Source organism: Lonchura striata, chromosome 38 (genome assembly GCF_046129695.1).
Source record: "Lonchura striata isolate bLonStr1 chromosome 38, bLonStr1.mat, whole genome shotgun sequence".
Taxonomy (NCBI): Eukaryota; Metazoa; Chordata; class Aves; order Passeriformes; family Estrildidae; genus Lonchura; species Lonchura striata.
The window spans coordinates 1775806-1795503 of record NC_134640.1 but is presented as its reverse complement, the minus strand read 5'-3'; the positions used below and the strand labels follow the sequence as shown (position 1 = coordinate 1795503).

Sequence of the window (19698 nt, the reverse complement as noted above, 5' to 3'; positions counted from 1 at the left end):
ACCCTCTCACCTTTGTGATCTCCAGCTGACCAAGGACCAGCTGGTGGCTCTGAGAAAGGTTCTCACCTTTCTCCTCTTGAGCTGGCCAAGGACCAACTGGTGGCCAAGGACCAGCTGGTGGCCTCTGAGAAGGTTCACAGCTTTGTGCTCTCCAGCTGGCCAAGGACCAGCTGGTGGCTCTGAGAAATGTCCACAGCTTTGTGCTCTCCAGCTGGCCAAGGACCAACTGGTGGCTTCTGAGAAAATGCCCACACTTTTGTGGTCTCTTGAGCTGGCCAAGGACCAACTGGTGGCTTCTGAGAAAGGTTCACACCTCTGTGGTGTCTCCAGCTGGCCAAGGCTTCTGAGAAATGCCCACACCTTTGTGATCTCCAGCTGGCCAAGGACCAGCTGGTGGCCTCTGAGAAAGGTTCACACCTTTCTCCTCTTGAGCTGGCCAAGGACCAGCTGGTGGCCAAGGACCAGCTGGTGGCTCTGAGAAAGGTTCACACCTCTGTGGTGTCTCCAGCTGGCCAAGGACCAGCTGGTGGCTTCTGAGAATTGCCCCACCTTTGTCCTCTCCAGCTGGCCAAGGACCAGCTGGTGTCCTCTGGGAAAGGTTCACACCTTTCTCCTCTTGAGCTGGCCAAGGACCAGCTGGTGGCTCTGAGAAAGGTTCTCACCTTTCTCCTCTTGAGCTGGCCAAGGACCAGCTGGTGGCCAAGGACCAGCTGGTGGCCTCTGAGAAGGTTCACAGCTTGTGCTCTCCAACTGGCCAAGGACCAGCTGGTGGCCTCTGAGAAACCCTCTCACCTTTGTCCCCTCCAGCTGGCCAAGGACAGCGGCAGAGCCGAGCAGTTCCTGCAGGACACCAAACCTTACCTCCTGAACCCTCAGGCCCCCATACGAGAAGCAGCTCTCAGGTTCATTGGTGAGTCCCCATCCCCACGTACCCACCTCGGGGCAACCCTGAGGTTGGTTTTGGTGCCCACCTTGCCCAGCGGCACCCCCGGGCTGCCGAGGGGCTCGGGCAGGGGGTGACGGAGCTCTGTGCCCAGGGTTGGCCGCGCGGCGCCTGATGGAGCAGAACGAGGACGCCGTGACCGCCGTCCTCGGGGGTGAGTGGTGCTGTCGGGACACCCGAGGGTTCTCCACGGGCGCGCGGGGCCTCACCCAGATGTTCTCGCTGCTGCAGGACTCCAAACGATGAAAGCAAGAGAGAGGAACCCCTCCATCCGTTCCCTGGCGGATCAGACCGGCTTGATCCTGACATCCCTGAAGGATCGCCAAAAATCGGGATTTTCCCTGCGCTCGCTCTGCTGCTGGTGCTGCTGAGCGCCCGGGGACGCGAATTCCGAAAATCCCAAAGAATCATGAGGTGGGCAAAGGATGCTCTGGGTTTTTAAAAATTAGGAGAGAAGGATCCCTCCATCTGTTCCCTGGTGGATCAGACCAGTTAAACTTCTAAAAAATCACCAAAAATTGGGATTTTTGTTGTGCTGCTGAGCGCCCGGGGACGCGAATTCCGAAAATCCCAAAGAATCATGAGGTGGGCAAAGGATGCGCTGGGTTTTAAAAAATTAGATCCCTCCATCTGTTCCCTGGTGGATCAGACCAGTTTGATCCTGAAATATCTATAAAATCAGCAAAAATTGGGATTTGAAATATCTAAAAAATCACCAAAAATAGGGATTTTCCCTGCACTCACTTGGCTGCTGAGCGCCCAGGGACACGAATTCCCAAAATCCAGAGAATTATGAGGTGGGCAAAGGATGCTCTGGGTTTTAAAAAATTAGGAGAGAAGGATCCCTCCATCCGTTTCCTGGTGGATCAGACCACTTAAACTTCTAAAAAACCACCAAATTTGGGATTTGAAATATCTAAAAAATCACCAAAAATTGGGATTTTTGTTGTGATGCTGAGCGCCCGGGGACACGAATTCCCGAAATCCAGAGAATCATGAGGTGGGCAAAGGATGCTCTGGGTTTTTAAAAATTAGGAGAGAAGGATCCCTCCATCCGTTTCCTGGTGGATCAGACCACTTAAACTTCTAAAAAACCACCAAAAATTGGGATTTGAAATATCTAAAAAATCACCAAAAATTGGGATTTTTGCTGTGCTGCTGAGCACCTGGGGACGTGAATCCCAAAAATCCCAAAGAATCATGAGGTGGGCAAAGGATGCTCTGGGTTTTAAAAAACAACAGGAATGAGGGATCCCTCCATCCGTTCCCTGGTGGATCAGACTGGTTTGATCCTGAAATATCTAAAAAATCACCAAAAATTGGGATTTGAAATATCTAAAAAAATCACCAAAAATTGGGATTTTCCCTCCGCTGGCTTGGCTGCTGAGTGCCCAGGGACACAAATTCCCAAAATCCAGAGAATCATGAGGTGGGTAAAGGATGCTCTGGGTTTTAAAAAATTAGGAGAGAAGGATCCCTCCATCCGTTTCCTGGTGGATCAGACCACTTAAACTTCTAAAAAACCACCAAAAATTGGGATTTGAAATATCTAAAAAATCACCAAAAATTGGGATTTTTGCTGTGCTGCTGAGCGCCCGGGGACGCGAATTCCGAAAATCCCAGAGAATCATGAGGTGGGCAAAGGATGCTCTGGGTTTTAAAAAATAACAGGAATGAGGGATCCCTCCATCCGTTCCCTGGTGGATCAGACTGGTTTGATCCTGAAATATCTATAAAATCAGCAAAAATTGGGATTTGAAATATCTAAAAAAATTACCAAAAATAGGGATTTTCCCTCCGCTGGCTTGGCTGCTGAGCGCCCGGGACACAAATTCCCAAAATCCAGAGAATCATGAGGTGGGCAAAGGATTTTCTGGGTTTTAAAAATTAGATCCCTCCATCTGTTCCCTGGTGGATCAGACCAGTTAAACTTCTAAAAAATCACCAAAAATTGGGATTTGAAATATCTAAAAAATCACCAAAAATTGGGATTTTTGTTGTGCTGCTGAGCACCCGGGGACGCGAATTCCGAAAATCCCAGAGAATCATGAGGTGGGCAAAGGATGCTCTGGGTTTTAAAAAATAACAGGAATGAGGGATCCCTCCATCCGTTCCCTGGTGGATCAGACCAGTTAAACTTCTAAAAAATCAGCAAAAATTGGGATTTGAAATATCTAAAAAACCACCAAAAATTGGGATTTGAAATATCTAAAAAATCACCAAAAATTGGGAATTTTTTTGTGCTGCTGAGCGCCCGGGGACGCGAATTCCCAAAATCCAGAGAATCATGAGGTGGGTAAAGGATGCTCTGGGTTTTTAAAAAGTCAGTTACAAGTTACGATTTGTAAACTATATAGAAATGTATATAAACTGCCTTTTTTTAGACAATAAACGGAGAAAATTTATTGTTTATAGTTTACAATTTGTAAACTTTAGACAACAAACAGAGAACATTTATTTTTTATAGTTTCCAACTTCTAAACTATTTTGAAGTTATATAAACTGCCTTTTTTTAGGCAATAAACAGAATATTTATTGTTTATAGTTTACAATTTGTAAATAAACTATATTGTAGTGCTTATAAATTGCCATCTCTTAGACAATAAACATTTATTGTTTATAGTTTACAATTTGTAAACTATACAGAAATTTATATTAACTTCAATCTTTGAGACAAAAACCAGAGCAAATTTATTGTTTATAGTTTAAAATTTGTAAACTATATTAAAATGTATATAAACTACCATCCTTTAGACAATAAACAGAGAACATTTATTATTTATAGTTTACAATTTGTAAACTATACAGAAATTTATATTAACTTCAATCTTTGAGACAAAAACCAGAGCAAATTTATTGTTTATAGTTTAAAATTTGTAAACTATATTAAAATGTATATAAACTACCATCCTTTAGACAATAAACAGAGAACATTTATTATTTATAGTTTACAATTTGTAAACTATACAGAAATTTATATTAACTTCAATCTTTGAGACAAAAACCAGAGCAAATTTATTGTTTATAGTTTAAAATTTGTAAACTATATTAAAATGTATATAAACTACCATCCTTTAGACAATAAACAGAGAACATTTATTGTTTATAGTTTACAATTTGTAAACTTTAGACAATAAACGGAGAACATTTATTTTTTATAGTTTCCAACTTCTTAACTATATTGAACTGTAAATAAACTGCCTTTTTTAAAGAATAAACATTTATTGTTTATAGTTTACAATTTGTAAACTTTAGACAACAAACGGAGAACATTTATTTTTTATAGTTTCCAACTTGTAAATTATATTTAAACATATATAAACTACCATCTTTTAGACAATAAACAGATAAAATTTATTCTTTATAGTTTACAATTTGTAAATAAACTATATTGAAGTGTAAATAAACTGCCATCTTTTACACATTAAATATTTATTGTTTATAGTTTACAATTTGTAAACTTTAGACGATAAATGGAGAATATTTTTTATAGTTTCAAACTTGTAAATTATATTGAAGTCTGTATAAACTGCCTTTTTTTAGACAATAAACATTTATTGTTTATAGTTTACAATTTGTAAACTACATTGAAGTTATATAAAAACTGCCTTTTTTTAGACAATAAACAGAACATTTATTGTTTGTAGTTTACAATTTATAAACAAATTACCAACTTTTAAAGAATAAACAAGAACATTTATTTAGAGTTTACAATTTGTAAACTATGTTGAACTTATATAAACTGCCATCTTTTAGGCAATAAACACAAAAAATTTTATTTATAGTTTACAATTTTTTAACTATGTTGAAATTATACAAACTGTCATCTTTTAGGCAATAAACACAAAAAATTTTATTTATAGTTTACAATTTTTTAACTATAATGAAATTATATAAACTGCCATCTTTTAGGCAATAAACACAGAAATTTTATTTATAGTTTACAATTTTTTAACTATGTTGAAATTCTACAAACTGCCATCTTTTAGGCAATAAACACAATAAGTTTATTTATAGTTTACAATTTTTTAACTATGTTGAAATTATACAAACTGCCATCTTTTAGGCAATAAACACAAAAAGTTTATTTATAGTTTACAATTTTTTAACTATGTTGAAATTCTACAAACTGCCATCTTTTAGGCAATAAACACAAAAAATTTTATTTATAGTTTACAATTTTTAAACTATGTTGAAATTTTACAAACTGCCATCTTTTAGGCAATAAACACAGAAATTTTATTTATAGTTTACAATTTTTTAACTATGTTGAAATTATACAAACTGCCATCTTTTAGGCAATAAACACAGAAATTTTATTTATAGTTTACAATTTTTTAACTATGTTGAACTTATATAAACTGCCATCTTTTAGGCAATAAAAACAGAAAGTTTCTTTATAGTTTACAATTTTTAAACTAGATTTAAATGTGTATAATCTGAATTAAATTGAGAACGTCGCTTTGGCCGTATTGGCTAAATTTGCATTTTTCCAGTCCAGCTCCATTCATATTTTAAGAATTCCCTAAATTTTGTTGGATTTCCTTCTGCTTCTCCCCCAGGCTGCTGAAAACGGGGCCAAAACGGGGCCAAAACGGGCCAAAACGGGGCCAAAACGGGCCAAAATGGTCAAAAAAGGAGGCGAGGCCAGAGCCGATCCAGCCCTGCAGGAGCTGCTGGGACTTTGCCCCCAGGTGGGTTTGGGGGTCCGGAAATATTCGGAATTATTCGGAATTATTCGGAAATATTTGGAAATATTTGGAAATTTTCGGAAATATTCGGAAATATTCGGAATTGTTCGGAAATATTTGGAAATATTCGGAAATATTCGGAAATATTCTGAAATATTTGGAAATATTCGGAAATATTTGGAAATATTCGGAAATATTGGGAAATATTTGGAAATATTCGGAAATATTTGGAAATTATCAGAAATATTTGGAAATATTCAGAAATATTCGAAAATATTTGGAAATGTTTGGAAATTATCAGAAATATTTGGAAATATTCAGAAATATTTGGAAATATTCGGAAATATTTGGAAATATTCGGAAATATTTGGAAATATTTGGAAATATTCGGAAATATTCGGAAATATTCGGAAATATTTGGAAATATTTGGAAATATTCGGAAATATTCGGAAATATTCGGAAATATTTGGAAATATTCGGAAATATTCGGAAATATTCTGAAATATTCTGAAATATTCAGAATTATTCGGAAATATTCGGAAATATTCGGAATTATTTGGAAATATTTGGAAATTTTCGGAAATATTTGGAAATATTTGGAAATATTCGGAAATATTCAGAACTATTCAGAAATATTCGGAATTGTTCAGAAATATTCGAAAATATTCGGAAATATTCGGAAATATTCTGAAATATTCAGAATTATTCGGAAATATTCGGAATTATTTGGAAATATTTGGAAATTTTTGGAAATATTCAGAATTATTCGGAAATATTTGGAAATTTTCGGAAATATTCAGAAATATTCGGAAATATTTGGAAATTTTCGGAAATATTCGGAAATATTCAGAATTACTCGGAAATATTTGGAAATTTTCGGAAATATTCGGAAATATTTGGAAATATTCGGAATTATTTGGAAATATTTGGAAATATTTGGAAATATTCGGAAATATTTGGAATTATTAGGAAATATTCAGAATTATTCAGAAATATTCGGAAATATTCAGAATTATTCGGAAATATTTGGAAATTTTCGGAAATATTCAGAAATATTTGGAAATATTTGGAAATATTCGGAAATTTTCGGAAATTTTCGGAAATATTTGGAATTGTTCGGAAATATTCAGAAATATTTGGAAATATTTGGAAATATTTGGAAATATTTGGAAATATTTGGAAATTTTCGGAAATATTCAGAAATATTCGGAAATATTCGGAATTATTTGGAAATATTTGGAAATATTTGGAAATATTCAGAAATATTTGGAAATATTTGGAAATATTCGGAAATATTTGGAATTATTCGGAAATATTCGGAAATATTTGGAAATATTCGGAAATATTTGGAATTGTTCGGAAATATTCGGAATTATTTGGAAATTTTCGGAAATATTTGGAAATATTCGGAAATATTCGGAAATATTCTGAAATATTCTGAAATATTTGGAAATATTCGGAAATATTTGGAAATATTTGGAAATTATCAGAAATATTTGGAAATATTCAGAAATATTCTGAAATATTCGGAAATATTTGGAAATATTCAGAATTATTCGGAAATATTCGGAATTATTTGGAAATATTCGGAAATATTCGGAAATATTCGGAAATATTCAGAATTATTCAGAAATATTCGGAAATATTCGGAAATATTCAGAATTATTCGGAAATATTTGGAAATTTTCGGAAATATTCAGAAATATTCAGAATTATTCGGAATTATTCAGAATTATTCGGAAATATTCAGATATATACGGAAATACTTGGAAATATTCGGAAATATTCGGAAATATTCGGAAATATTCGGAAATATTCAGAATTATTCGGAAATATTCGGAAATATTCAGAATTATTCGGAAATATTCGGAAATATTCGGAAATATTCGGAAATATTTGGAAATTTTCAGAAATATTTGGAAATATTCGGAAATGTTTGGAAATTTTCAGAAATATTCAGAAATACTCGGAAATATTTGGAATTATTCGGAAATATTTGGAAATATTCGGAAATATTCGGAATTATTCGGAAATATTCGGAAATATTTGGAAATGTTCCGAATTATTCGGAAATATTTGGAATTATTAGGAAATATTCAGAATTGTTCAGAAATATTCGGAAATATTTGGAAATATTTGGAAATATTCAGAAATATTCGGAAATATTCCGAATTATTCGGAAATATTTGGAAATTTTCGGAAATATTTGGAAATATTCGGAAATATTTGGAAATTTTCGGAAATATTCAGAATTATTCGGAAATATTCGGAATTGTTCAGAAATATTTGGAAATATTTGGAAATATTCGGAAATATTTGGAAATTATCAGAAATATTTGGAAATATTCGGAAATATTTGGAAATATTCGGAAATATTCGGAAATATTTGGAAATATTCGGAAATATTTGGAAATATTCGGAAATATTTGGAAATTTTCGGAAATATTTGGAAATATTTGGAAATATTCGGAAATTTTCGGAAATATTCGGAAATATTCGGAAATATTCGGAAATATTCGGAAATATTTGGAATTATTCGGAAATATTCGGAAATATTTGGAATTATTCGGAAATATTCGGAAATATTCGGAAATTTTCGGAAATATTCGGAAATATTCGGAAATATTCGGAATTATTCGGAAATATTCGGAAATATTCAGAAATATTCGGAAATATTTGGAAATTTTCGGAAATATTCGGAAATATTTGGAAATTTTCGGAAATATTCAGAAATATTCGGAAATATTCGGAAATATTTGGAAATTTTCGGAAATATGCGGAAATATTTGGAAATATTTGGAAATTTTTGGAAATATTTGGAAATATTCGGAAATATTCGGAAATATTTGGAAATATCCTGAATTATTTGGAAATATTCGGAAATATGTTGAAATATCTGAAATATTCTGAAATACTCTAAATTATTCTGAAATATTCTGAAATATTCCAAAATACTCTGAAATATCTGAAATATTTTGAAATACCTGAAATATTCTAAATTATTTTGAAATATCTGAATTATTCGGAAATATTTTGCAATATCTGAAATATTCTGAAATATCTGAAATATTCTGAAATATTCTGAATTATTTGGAAATATTCTGAATTATTCTGAATTTTTGCAGGCCAGCGAGAAGGATCCCTGGAGAGGAGCCCGAAATTCCTGGATCCGAGCCCAGCCCCAGATTTTTCCGAGCCTCTTCTAATTAACAAAAATGATAATTAATTGTATTAGATATAGAATTTATATAGAATTTATATAGTTAAACAAAATTTTATATGTTTTAAAATTAGATATAGAAATTGTATAAGTAAATAATAGATATAAACAATATCTGTAATTAACGTAGATATATTAGAAACATTGTGTTTCGTTAATAAGCGTTAAGTATATTAGAATTACCTATTTTACATATTCATTAGATGTATATTAGCTTTTAAATTTAAATAAAAGTTTTATTAAATCAATTAGGGAATGGATCTTGATTTCTGCTCTGCCTGGGAGTAAATTTTGGGTGTATTTGGGTGAATTTTGGGTGAATTTGGGTGAATTTTGGGTGAATTTGGGTGTGTTTGGGTGAATTTTGGGTGAATTTTGGGTGAATTTTGGGTGAATTTTGGGTGTGTTTGGGTGAATTTGGGTGAATTTGGGTGAATTTTGGGTGAATTTGGGTGAAGTTTGGGTGTGTTTGGGTGAATTTGGGTGTGTTTGGGTGAATTTTGGGTGTGTTTGGGTGAATTTGGGTGAATTTGGGTGAATTTTGGGTGTGTTTGGGTGAATTTGGGTGAATTTGGGTGAAGTTTGGGTGAATTTGGGTGAATTTTGGGTGTATTTGGGTGTATTTCGGGATTATTTTGGGTATTTGGGTGTATTTTGGGTGAAATTTGGGTTTATTCGTGTTTATTTGGGGTATTTGGGTGTATTTTGGGTTTATATGTGTGTATTTTGGTGTATTTTGGGTATTTGGGTGAATTTTGGGGTTATTTGTGTTTATTTTGTGTTTATTTTGTGTTTATTTGGGTGTATTTGGGAGAATTTTGGGGTGTATTTTGGGTATTTGGGTGAATTTTGGGTTTAGTTGGGTGTATTTTGGGATTATTTTGGGTATTTGGGTGAATTTTGGGTTTTTATTTTGGGTGTATTTGTGTGTATTAAGGGTGTGTATTTTGGGTATTTGGGTGAATTTTGGGTGGTTTTGCCTTTATTTTGGGTATTTGGGTGAATTTTGGGTTTATTTGGGTCTATTTTGGGTATTTGGGTGAATTTTGGGTGTATTTGTGTATATTTTGGGTATTTGGGTGAGTATTTGTGTTTATTTTGGGTTTATTTGGGTGTATCTTGGGTTTATTTTGGGAATTTGGGTGTATTTTGGATTTTTGGGGTATTTGGGTGAATTTTGGGTTTTTATTTTGGGTGTGTATTTGTGTTTATTGTGGGTGTGTTTATGTTTATTTTGGGTTTATTTCTGTTTATTTTGGGTATTTTGGCTGTATTTTGGGTGAATTTGGGTGAATTTTGGGTGTGTGTTTGTGTTCCCCAAATCGTGACCCCCCCCCACCCAAACCTCCCCAAATTCCCCCCAAAATCCGGCGACCCTCCCACCCCAAATCCCCCCCAAAATGTCCCCAAATCGCCCCAAAATCCCCCAAAATCTCCCCAATATCCCCCCAAATATCCCCAAATTCCACCCCCCAAAACCTCCTGCGCCCCCAGCCCCAAATTCCCCTTTTTTCACCCCAAATTCCCCTTTTTCCCCCCAAAACCTCCTGCGCCCCCAGCCCCAAATTCCCCTTTTTTCACCCCAAATTCCCCTTTTTCCCCCAAAACCTCCCGCCCCCCAGCCCCAAATTCCCCTTTTTCCCCCAAAATTGCGTTTTTCCCCACCAAATTTCCCTTTTTTTGCCTCAAAACCTCATGACCCCCAGCCCCAAATTCCTTTTTTCCCCCAAATTCTCCTTTTTTTCCCCCCAAATTTCCCCTTTTTTTCCCCAAAACCTCCCACCCCCAGCCTTTCCGCCCCCCAGCCCCAAATTCTGCTTTTTTCGCTCAAAATTCCCTTTTTTCCCTTCAAATTCCCTTTCCCCCCCCAAAACCTCGTGCCCTCCCAGCCCCAAATTCCACTTTTTTCGCCCCAAATTCTCCTTTTTCCTCCCCAAATTCCCCTTTTTACCCCCCTAATTCCCCTTTTTCCCACCCAAATTCCCCTTTTTTCTCCCCAAATTCCCCTTTTTTCCCAAACCCCCAGCCCCAAATTCCGCTTTTTTCCCCCTAATTCCGCTTTTTTCGCCCCAAATTCCCTTTTTCCTAAACCCCCAGCCCCAAATTCCCCTTTTTCCCCCCAATTCCCCTCTTTTCTCCCCAAATTCTCCTTTTTCCCCCCCAAATTTCCCTTTTTCCCCACAAATTTCCCCTTTTTTCCCCCAAAACCACCCACCCCCAGCCCCAAATTCCTCTTTCCACCCCCCAGCCCCAAATTCCCCTTTTCCCCCCCCAAATTTCCCTTTTTCCCCCAATTCCCCTTTTTTTCCCCCCTAAATTCCCCTTTTTCCGCCCCCCAGCCCCAAATTCCCCTTTTTTCCCCCCTAATTCCCTTTTTTCCCCCTAAGTTCCCCTTTTCCCAACCCCCCCCCCAAATTCCCCTTTCCCCCCCCAAATTCCCCTTTTTTTCCCCCAAATTTCCCTTTTTCCCCCCAAATTCCCTTTTTCCCCCCCAAATTCCCCTTTTTTCCCCCTAATTCCCCTTTTTTCCCCCCAAATTCCCCTTTTTTCCCCCCAAATTCCCCTTTTTTCCCCCCAAATTCCCCTTTTTTCCCCCCTAATTCCCTTTTTTCCCCCTAAATTCCCCTTTTTCCCCCCCAAATTCCCCTTTTTTCCCCCCCAAATTCCCCTTTTTTCCCCCAAATTCCCCTTTTTCCCCCCCTAATTCCCCTTTTTTCCCCCCAAATTCCCCTTTTTTCCCCCCTAATTCCCCTTTTTTTCCCCCCTAATTCCCTTTTTTCCCCCCAAATTCCCCTTTTTTTCCCCCAAATTCCCCTTTTTTCCCCCCTAAATTCCCCTTTTTCCCCCCTAAATTCCCCTTTTTCCCCCCTAAATTCCCCTTTTTTCCCCCCTAATTCCCTTTTTTCACCCCAATTCCCTTTTTCCCAACCCCCCAGCCCCAAATTCCCCTTTTTTCGCCCCAAAAACACTCGGGAGCCGGGGAACGATAAAAAGGTCTCGGCCACACCCACGACACGCCCGTCACGATAACACCGTAGAAAATTGGGGGGGGGTCCCGGGGGGCCCCTCCCCCCCCCAAAACCCCTCGGGGGGGAGGGGAGGGGGGAAGGGCTGGGTGGGGGGGGAGGGGCCCCAATAGATATAATAATAATAATAATAATTATAATAATAATAATTAAAAAAAAACCCCGAAATGAACAAAAAAAATGGGGAGGGGGCGTGGGAAAGGAACGAAGCCCCCCCCCCAAAATTTGGGGGGGGGAGGGGTAAAGACCCCCCCTCGAGGTGGGGGAGGGGTTTTGTGTTGGTAATTGGGGGGGGGAGGGGAAATTCGACCCCACCCAGGAGGGGCAAATTTGGGGGGGGGGAGGGGGGTGGATGCGCCCCTGGGGGGGTAAATTTGGGGGGGGGGCAAATACAATATGATACATAGACTTTGACATGTACACTATTTACAGCCCCCCCCCCAAAAATCCCCAAAATTTTGGGGTGGGGGAGGGGGGCGAGGGGGGTCCCCGCACCCCCAAAATTCATCCGAGGGGGGGAGGGGGGTTTCCCCTCCCCCTTTTCCCCCAAATTCATCCGGGGGGGGCAACTTGGCAATAAATAGGTCGGCGAGGGGGGGGGGGGATTTTTTGGGGGGGGGTTGATGATTTTGGGGACCCCTCCCCCACCCCTTGGCAGAGCCCCCCCCCCCCCAAATTTGAACCCCCCCCCCCCAAAATTTATGTACAGGCTCCCCCCGAGGGGGCGAGGGGTGGTCCCGGCTGGAGGGGGGCAAATTTTGGGGGACCCCCCCCCAAAAAAAACCAAAAAAACCCTGTTGGCTGCCTGGGATTGAGGGGGACCCCAAGGGGGGACACAGATGTTGGGGACCCCCCCCCAAAAAAATTTGGGACCCCCCCCCAAAATCAGGGACCCCCCCCAGGCGGAGAGAGGGGGCTGCTAATAGACTTTTATACATATATATAAATAGGGGGGGGTCTCCGCCGGGGGGGCGTTTTTGGGGGGACCCCCCTTTTGGGGGGCTCGGGACACCCCGGTTTTTTTGGGGGGGTTCGGGACACCCCGTTTTTTTTTTGGGGGGGGGTCTCGGTGCCTCTGCCGATGGCCAGAGCCCCCCCAAACCCCGGAGAAAAAGGGGAGGGGGACACCCAGACCCTGCCGCGGTGATTTGGGGGGGGGTCCCAAAAATGGGGGTACCCCCCCAGTTCTGGGGTGGGATCCCCAAATTTTTTGGGGTGCGGTTTTTTAGCGGGAGGTGTCCCCCAATTTTTGGGGGGGGTCCCCCCAGAGCTGTCCCCGTTTTTTGGGGTGTCCCCATTTTTGGGGTGTCCCCATTTTTGGGGTGCCCTCCCACCCCTGATCCTGGGGGGGGGTGTCTGTCCCGCTCCCCCTCATTTGGGTGTGCCCCCCCCCCATTTTTGGGGACCCTCCCCCATTTTGGGGACCCCCCGCTGTATTTCGGGGTGCCCTGCGGGGGGTCCCCAATTCCATCCCCACTGCAGGAGCTTCAATCCTCACCCCAAAAATGCCCCCCCCCCCATTTTGAGGAGCTTTTGGGATGGCCCCCAATTATTTTGGGGAGGGGGTCCCCCGTATTTTGGGGTGCCCCCCCCCCCAAATTGGTGTCCCCATCCCCGTGGCGGAGGCTCCACCCTTGTCCCCCCACCATTCTGGGGGTGTCACCCCGGTTTTTGGGGGGTGTCACCCCGTTTTTCGGGGGGGTTTCCCCATTTTTGGGGTGTCTCCATTTTCTGGGGGTGTCCCCGATTTTGGGGTGCCCCACTGGGGGTGTCCAGGTGTCCCCACCCGGCAGCTCCGTCCCCGTGGCGGGAGGTCCAGTCCTCGTCCTGGGGGTGTCACCCCGTTTTTGGGGAGGGGGGTTCCCCATTTTTGGGGTGTCTCCATTTTTTGGGGGTGTCAGCCCGTTTTTGGGGTCCCGGTTTTGGGGGTGTCACCCCGTTTCCAAGCAGGGGTCCCTGTTCCAGGGGTGTCATCCTGGATTCCGGGGGTGTCACCCCGTTTTTGGGGTCCCGTTTCCAGGGGTATCACCCCATGTTTGGGGTCCTGTTTTTGGGGGTTTCACCCCGTTTTTAGGGTCCCGCTTTTGGGGGTGTCACGCGTTTTTGGGGTCCCGTTTTTGGGGGTGTCACTCCGTTTCCGAGGTCCCGAATTTGGGGGTGTCACGCTGTGTTTGGGGCCCCGTTTTTGGGGTCCCATTCCAGGGGTGTCACGCCGTATTTGGGGTCTCGTTTTTGGGGGTGTCACGCCGTTATTGGGGGGGTCCCGTTTTTGGGGTCGTATTTTGGGGGTGTCACCCCAATTTTTTGGAGTCCCGTTGCCATGGGTGCCACCCCGTTTCGGGGGTCCCGTTTTCGGGGTCTGTTCCGGGGTCCCGTTTTTGGGGGTGTCACCCCATTTTTGGGGTCCCGGTTTTGGGGGGTCTCACCCTGTGTTTGGGGTCCTGTACTGGGGGTCCCATTTCCAGGGGTGTCACCTCGTGTTTGGGGTCCCGCTTTTGGGAGTGTCACCCCGTTTCGGGGGTCCCGGTTTGGGGGTGTCGCGCCGTGTTTGGGGTCCGGTTCTGGGGGTCTCACCCCGTTTCCAGGCAGGGGTCCCCATTCCGGGGGTGTCACCCCGTTTTTAGGGTCCTGTTTTGGGGTCTGGTTTCTGGGGTTGCCACCCCATTTCGGGGGTCCCATTCCCAGCGGTGCCACCCCATTTCGGGGGTGTCACCCCAATTTTTTGGAGTCCCGTTGCAGGGGTGCCACCCCGTTTCGGGGGTCCCATTCCCGGCGGTGCCACCCCATTTCGGCGGTGTCACCCAATTTTTTGGAGTCCCGTTGCCAGGGGTGCCACCCCGTTTCGGGGCTCCCATTCCCGGCGGTGCCACCCCATTTCGGGGGTCCCATTCCCAGGGGTGCCACCCCGTTTTGGGGCTCCCATTCCCAGGGGTGCCACCCCATTTCGGGGGTCCCATTCCCGGGGGCGCCACCCCATTTTGGGGGTGTCACCCCAATTTTTTGGAGTCCCATTCCCGGGGGTGCCACCCCATTTCGGGGGTCCCATTCCCGGCGGTGCCACCCCATTTTAGAGGTGTCACCCCAATTTTTTGGAGTCCCGTTGCAGGGGTGCCACCCCGTTTCGGGGCTCCCATTCCCGGGTTGCCACCCCGTTTTCAGGGTCCCGGTTTGGGCCGTCACGCCGTTCGTGGGGGTCCCGCTGTCGGGGTCCGGCTGCGGGGGTGCCACCCCGTTTCCGAGGTCCCGCTTTCGGGGGGCTCGCCCCGTTTTCGGGGCTCAGGCGCACTTGGCGCGCGCCTGGGCCAGCAGGTCGCTGAAGGAGTCGAAGAGGCGCTCGAGCCACGGCTGGTTGCGCATGCAGCGCTGCACCACCTCCTCCTGGCCCAGGTCCTCGGCGCGGCCCTCGATGGCCGTGGTCTGCGCCGGACGGGGAAACTGAGTCACGGGGCGGCCAGCGGGGTGGCCAGAGGGATGGGAATGGTCAGTGGGACGGGGGAAACTGAGTCACGGAGCGGCCAGCGGGGTGGGGAATGGCCCAGGTGTCCCAGATGTCCCAGGTGTCCCCAGGTGTCCCAGGTGTGTCCCCGAGGTGTCCCAGGTGTCCCCAGGTGTCCCACGTCCCCCCAGGTGTCTCACCTTGTCCTTCCAGCACAGGAAGGTGCAGGGAACATGGGGGGGACATGGGTGGACACGGGGGGACAGGGGGGTGTCCCAGGTGACAAGAGGTGGCCCAGGTGTCCCAGGTGTGTCCCCAGGTGTGTCCCCAAGGTGTCCCCAGGTGTCCCAGGTGTGTCCCCAGGTGTCTCCAGGTGTCCCAGGTGTCCCCAAGGTGTCTCCAGGTGTCCCCATGTCCCCCCAGGTGTGTCCCCCCAGGTGTCCCCATGTCCCCCCAGGTGTCCCCCCAGGTGTCTCACCTCGTCCTTGCAGCGCAGGAAGGTGCAGGGAACATGGGGGGGACACAGGGGGACAGGGGGGTGTCCCTGGTGTCCCCAGGTGTCCCAGGTGTCTCCAGGTGTCCCACGTCCCCCCAGGTGTCCCCAAGGTGTCCCCCAGGTGTGTCCCAGGTGTCCCCAAGGTGTCTCCAGGTGTCCCACGTCCCCCCAGGTGTCTCCAGGTGTCCCAGGTGTCCCCAAGGTGTCCCCAGGTGTGTCCCCAGGTGTGTCCCAGGTGTCCCAGGTGTCCCCAGGTGTCCCCAGGTGTCCCAGGTGTCTCACCTCGTCCTTGCAGCGCAGGAAGGTGTGGTACTTGTAGTGGTGCAGGGAGTGGTAGAGCGTGTACAGGAAGGACTTCTCCACCTCCACCTTGAACTCCTGCGGGGGCACCCGGCTCAGGGACCCCCAAAAACACCCGGGACCCCAAAATCCTACCCGGCTCAGGGACCCCCAAATCACCCGGGACCCCAAAATCCCACCCGGGACCCCCAAAAACACCCGGGACCCCAAAATCCCACCCGGGACCACCAAAATCCTACCCGAGAACCCCAAAATCCTACCTGGGACCCCAAAACCCCACCTGGCTCAGGGACCCCCAAATCACCCAGGACCCCAAAATCCCACCCGGGACCCCCAAAAACACCTGGGACCCCCAAAAACACCCGGGACCCCAAAATCCCACCCGGGACCACCAAAATCCCACCCGGGACCCCCAAAAACACCTGGGACCTCCAAAATCCCACCCGGGACCCCCAAAATCCCACCCGGGACCCCCAAAATCCTACCTGGGACCCCCAAAAACACCCGGGACCACCAAAATCCCACCCGGCTCAGGGACCCCCAAATCACCCGGGACCCCAAAATCCCACCTGGGACCCCCAAAATCCCACCCGGGACCCCAAAATCCCACCCGGGACCCCCAAATCACCCGGGACCCCCAAAAACACCTGGGACCCCCAAAATCCCACCTGGGAACCCCAAAAACACCTGGGAGCCCCAAAATCACCTGACTCAGGGACCCCAAATTGCCCGGGACCCCAAAATCCCACCCGGGATCCCCAAAATCCCACCTGGGAACCCCAAAATCACCTGGGAACCCCAAAATCCCACCTGGGACCCCCAAAATCACCCGGCTCGGGGACCCCCAAAATCCCACCCAGGAACCCCAGAATCACCCGGCTCAGGGACCCCCAAATCGCCCGGGACCCCCAAAATCCCACCTGGGACCCCCAAAATCCTACCCGGGAACCCCAAAATCCTACCTGAGACCCCCAAACCCCACCTGGGACCCCCCAAACCCCACCCGGGACCCCCCAAACCCCACCTGGGACCCCCCAAACCCCACCTGGGACCCCCCAAACCCCACCCGGGACCCCCCAAACCCCCCCTGAGACCCCCAGACCCCACCTGGGACCCCCCAGACTCCCCCGGGACCCCCAAATCTCACCTGGGACTCCCCAAACCTCACCTGGGACCCCCCAAACCCCCCCGGGACCCCCCAAACCCCCCTGGAACCCCCAAACCCCACCTGGGACCCCCCAAACCCCACCCGGGACTCCCCAAACCCCACCTGGGACCCCCCAAACCCCACCTGGGACCCCCCAAACCCCACCCGGGACTCCCCAAACCCCACCTGGGACCCCCCAAACCCCCCTGGAACCCCCAAACCCCACCTGGGACTCCCCAAACCCCACCTGGGACCCCCCAAACCTCACCCGGGACCCCCCAAACCTCACCCGGGACCCCCCAAACCTCACCCGGGATCCCCCAAATCTCACCTGTGACCCCCCAAACCCCACCTGGGACCCCCCAGACCCCACCTGAGACCCCCCAGACCCCACCTGTGACCCCCCAAACCCCACCCGGGATCCCCCAAACCCCACCTGGGACCCCCAGACCCCACCTGTGACCCCCCAAACCCCCCCTGAGACCCCCCAAACCCCCCTGGGACCCCCAAACCCCACCTGGGACCCCCCAAACCCCACCTGGGACCCCCAGACCCCCCCGGGACCCCCAAACCCCACCTGGGACCCCCCAAACCCCACCTGGGACCCCCCAAACCCCACCTGTGACCCCCAAACCCCACCTGGGACCCCCCAAACCCCAACTGGGACCTCACCTGGGACCCCCCAGACCCCACCTGGGACCCCCCAAACCCCACCCGGGACCCCCCAAACCCCACCTGTGACCCCCCAAACCCCACCTGTGACCCCCAAACCCCACCTGGGACCCCCCAAACCCCAACTGGGACCTCACCTGGGACCCCCCAGACCCCACCTGTGACCCCCCAAACCCCCCCGGGACCCCCCGACCCCCCCGGGACCCCCGTGCCCGTACCTGCGGCTTGCCCACGCTGCGCTTCACCTTGCTCAGCGTCTTGCGGTTGTACGGGTCCCCGCCCGGGCGCAGCCGCACCAGCGACTCGCCCGGCTCGGCGTGGAGCTGCGGGAAGGTGTGCAGGGCCTCCTGCGGACAGGGGGACAGGGGGACAGGTGAGGCACAGGTTAGGGACAGGTGAGGGACAGGTGGGACAGGTGGGACAGGTGAGACAGGTGAGGGACAGGTGAGGGACAGGTGAGGGACAGGTGGGACAGGTGAGGGACAGGTGAGGGACAGGTGAGGGACAGGTGAGGGACAGGGGAAACAGGGGGGACAGGGGGGACAAGTGAGAGAGGGGGAACAGGGGGGACAGGTGAGGGACAGGTGAGTGAGGGGAGACAGGTGGGACAGGTGAGGGACAGGTGAGGGACAGGTGAGGGACAGGTGAGAGAGGGGGGACAGGTGAGGGACAGGTGAGGGACAGGTGGGACAGGTGAGAGAGGGGGGACAGGTGGGACAGGTGGGACAGGTGGGGAACAGGTGAGTGAGGAGGGACAGGTGAGAGAGGGGGGACAGGGGGGACAGGTGAGAGAGGGGGGACAGGGGGGACAGGTGAGTGAGGGGGGACAGGTGAGCGACAGGTGAGTGAGGGGGGACAGGGGGGACAGGTGAGGGACAGGTGAGTGAGGAGGGACAGGTGAGAGAGGGGGGACAGGGGGGACAGGTGAGAGAGGGGGGACAGGGGGGACAGGTGAGTGAGGGGGGACAGGTGAGCGACAGGTGAGTGAGGGGGGACAGGGGGGACAGGTGAGAGAGGGGGGACAGGTGAGAGAGGGGGGACAGGTGGGACAGGTGAGAGAGGAGAGAGGTGAGAGAGGGGGAACAGGTGAGGGACAGGTGAGGGACAGGGGGGACAGGTGGGACAGGTGAGGGACAGGGGAAAGAGGGGGGACAGGTGGGACAGGTGGGACAGGTGGGACAGGTGGGACAGGTGGGACAGGTGAGGGACAGGTGAGAGAGAGGAGAGAGGAGGGACAGGTGAGACAGGGGGGACAGGTGAGACAGGGGGGAGAGGTGAGACAGGTGAGGGACAGGTGAGACAGGGGAAAGAGGTGAGAGAGAGTGGGACAGGGGGGACAGGTGAGACAGGTGGGACAGGTGAGATACAGGTGGGACAGGTGAGACAGGTGAGGGACAGGTGAGACAGGTGAGGGACAGGTGAGGTACAGGTGAGAGAGGGGGGACAAGTGGGACAGGTGGGACAGGTGAGGGGGGGGGGACAGGTGAGAGAGGGTGGGACGGGTGGGACGGGTGGGACAGGTGAGGGGGGGACAGGTGAGAGAAGGGAGACAAGTGGGACAGGTGAGACAGGTGAGAGAGGGGGGACAGGTGAGAGAGGGTGGGACAGGTGGGAGGGGGGGGACAGGTGAGACAGGTGAGGGACAGGTGAGATACAGGTGGGACAGGTGAGAGAGAGGGGACAGAGGGGACAGGTGAGGGACAGGTGGGACAGGGGGGACAGGTGAGACAGGTGAGGGACAGGTGGGGGACAGGTGGGGGACAGGT

At 47.6% G+C, this 19698-nt stretch overlaps 2 protein-coding genes and 1 long non-coding RNA gene across 3 annotated transcripts in view; 2 read left to right on the top strand and 1 right to left on the bottom strand.

The window, feature by feature from the left end:
* The window catches only part of LOC110483345 (uncharacterized), a 29678-nt gene extending 28327 nt beyond the window's left edge, over window positions 1-1351 (top strand). The window contains exons 18-20 of the mRNA XM_077789860.1: window positions 808-910; window positions 1038-1097; window positions 1175-1351. Coding sequence (XP_077645986.1) covers window positions 808-910; window positions 1038-1097; window positions 1175-1314 — 303 coding nt within the window. The 3' untranslated portion in view covers window positions 1315-1351. The remainder of the gene's footprint in view (window positions 1-807; window positions 911-1037; window positions 1098-1174) is intronic.
* A 4166-nt stretch (window positions 1352-5517) lies between these two features.
* Window positions 5518-9103, top strand: LOC144248152 (uncharacterized). Its single transcript, XR_013341537.1, has 2 exons — window positions 5518-5637; window positions 8761-9103. It is a non-coding gene; the product is annotated as an uncharacterized LOC144248152 (long non-coding RNA).
* A 5786-nt stretch (window positions 9104-14889) lies between these two features.
* Window positions 14890-19698, bottom strand: part of PRR12 (proline rich 12) — a 42575-nt gene continuing 37766 nt past the window's right edge. Inside the window, exons 19-21 of the mRNA XM_077789827.1 lie at window positions 18151-18279; window positions 16096-16191; window positions 14890-15298 (exon numbers count right to left, since the gene is read on the bottom strand). Coding sequence (XP_077645953.1) covers window positions 15158-15298; window positions 16096-16191; window positions 18151-18279 — 366 coding nt within the window. The 3' untranslated portion in view covers window positions 14890-15157. The remainder of the gene's footprint in view (window positions 15299-16095; window positions 16192-18150; window positions 18280-19698) is intronic.